Genomic DNA, 1600 nt, shown 5'->3' with positions numbered 1-1600 from the left:
CCCAAGCATTAAGAACTGTGGACTCAGTAGCTGTTTTTAAAACACAACTCAAAACTCACCTTTTTAAAACTGCTTTTGGTTAATTTTTTGCCTGTTTTATTTAGTCTTTTTAAATCTTTTTATGACTTGTAATTTTATGTGCAGCACTTTGTGATTCTGTCTTGAAAGGTGCTATATAAATAAAACTTTATTTATTTATTATTTATTTATTAAAACAGGACCAATTGCGACACAAAACCTCTCGCACACTAACACAAACTCTTTATACAGATACAGAGCTTTACATGTATAAATAAGGCAGACAAAAATGCATAAAACACAAGCTATCAACAGATTGTTGGTGGACAGCATGTCACTTTATTTTGGTTTTATCTTGTTTCTTTTTGGTGTAGCCTCACTAAACAAAATGTTTATAAAAATGACCACTTTTATTATGAACACTGGCTCAAAATCCACCGTCAGTGATAAAGAGTAGACATCAGAAGCAAAGTTCTGCCGACATCATCACACCTCCCACCCTCAAGTGGAGGTGGCGGAGAGGAGGCACTTGGAGTTTCGGTCGAGAAAGTGTCCGTGTGACTGAGTCCTGTCCCAGCTCTGCTTCAAGGTCTGTCGGTCCAGCTTGTTGAGGGCCTGAGAGCAAAGACGGATATCCTGGACCAGCTCTGACAAACTGTCCAGGTCTTCACTCTCCCAGGGGCCAGAGACCTGACAACCTGCAGGTTAAGCAACAAAGAGACATTTTATTTCATATCCATAATTTCCATTTTTCCCCCTATAAATATTTGACATCCAAATGTAGCCTATTAGCTAGCATCCAGTAACGTTTTCTGCTCCATAAAAGGGAAAATTAATTCACAACTAATCAGTTTTTGTTTTTGTTTTTTATCTTTAAACCACACTTCTATATTGTAATGTCTGTGTGTGTACTCATCAAGCAACACCTCTGTGCATACATACTAAATGTTCAAACTTAGAAATGTGTCAAAAGGAAACAGACGCACAGCAAGACACAAACTGTTGCCAAGTACAACTTTGCACAGGTGATAAAAACATCAAATATCATCAAATTGTGAATTAGTGTGAAACGGTGAATCTAAGAATAGGCTCCCAAACAGTCATATCCAGAACAAATTACTTTTAACACATCAATGAGTAAGCAGGCATAGGGATTGGACAGCCTGGTTCTATCACAAGGGCCATAATATATTTGCCACCGCTGAGTTACAGTAAAGAGTAGGGGGCGATAGGCAAGACTTACCTTTACTAGCACTGATGGTTTGGAGCACCATCTCAGCAGCGCCACGGTCGTGCAGCCGAGCCTGCTGATACAACAGCTTCTGCTTCTCCATCTCTTTTTCCTTTGTTAGAAAGGTGACACATATCATTGCAGACCATCTAAAAATGAAACTGCTAAAAACTTGAGGAGACTAGTGGAAGATTCAAGACCGATTGATCACCTACTTCAAAACTCTTCACTTCTCCATCGTCATCCTCTTCATCATGGCAACTCTGAAGGAAGGGAGAAAGGTGAAAAAAAGCATACAAACTACAGACTGATTACTTCGATAGATATAGCCACATCAGCGACGGGAAGTTC

General features: G+C 39.4%; 1 protein-coding gene across 1 annotated transcript; it reads right to left on the bottom strand.

The window, feature by feature from the left end:
- Positions 1 to 249: 249 nt before the first annotated feature.
- Positions 250 to 1315, bottom strand: LOC109199222 (tonsoku-like protein). The gene is made up of 2 exons (XM_019354555.2): positions 1262 to 1315; positions 250 to 716 (listed from the first exon to the last, which is right to left on the bottom strand). The coding sequence occupies exons 1-2, from the start codon at positions 1290 to 1292 to the stop codon at positions 520 to 522; spliced, it is 228 nt and encodes a 75-aa protein (XP_019210100.1). The 5' UTR covers positions 1293 to 1315; the 3' UTR covers positions 250 to 519.
- Between the last annotated feature and the right edge of the window lie 285 nt (positions 1316 to 1600).

This window comes from Oreochromis niloticus, unplaced genomic scaffold (assembly GCF_001858045.2).
Source record: "Oreochromis niloticus isolate F11D_XX unplaced genomic scaffold, O_niloticus_UMD_NMBU tig00007269_pilon, whole genome shotgun sequence".
Taxonomy (NCBI): Eukaryota; Metazoa; Chordata; class Actinopteri; order Cichliformes; family Cichlidae; genus Oreochromis; species Oreochromis niloticus.
Note: the sequence above shows the minus strand (reverse complement) of the source record. Positions and strands in the feature narration are given on the sequence as shown.

Coding starts and splice junctions, on each gene's coding strand:
- LOC109199222 (XM_019354555.2), bottom strand. CDS start 1,292: ATGGTGCTCCAAACCATCAGTGCTAGTAAAG. Junction 717..1,261: donor AACCATCAGTGCTAGTAAAG/GTAAGTCTTGCC, acceptor CTTAACCTGCAG/GTTGTCAGGTCTCTGGCCCC.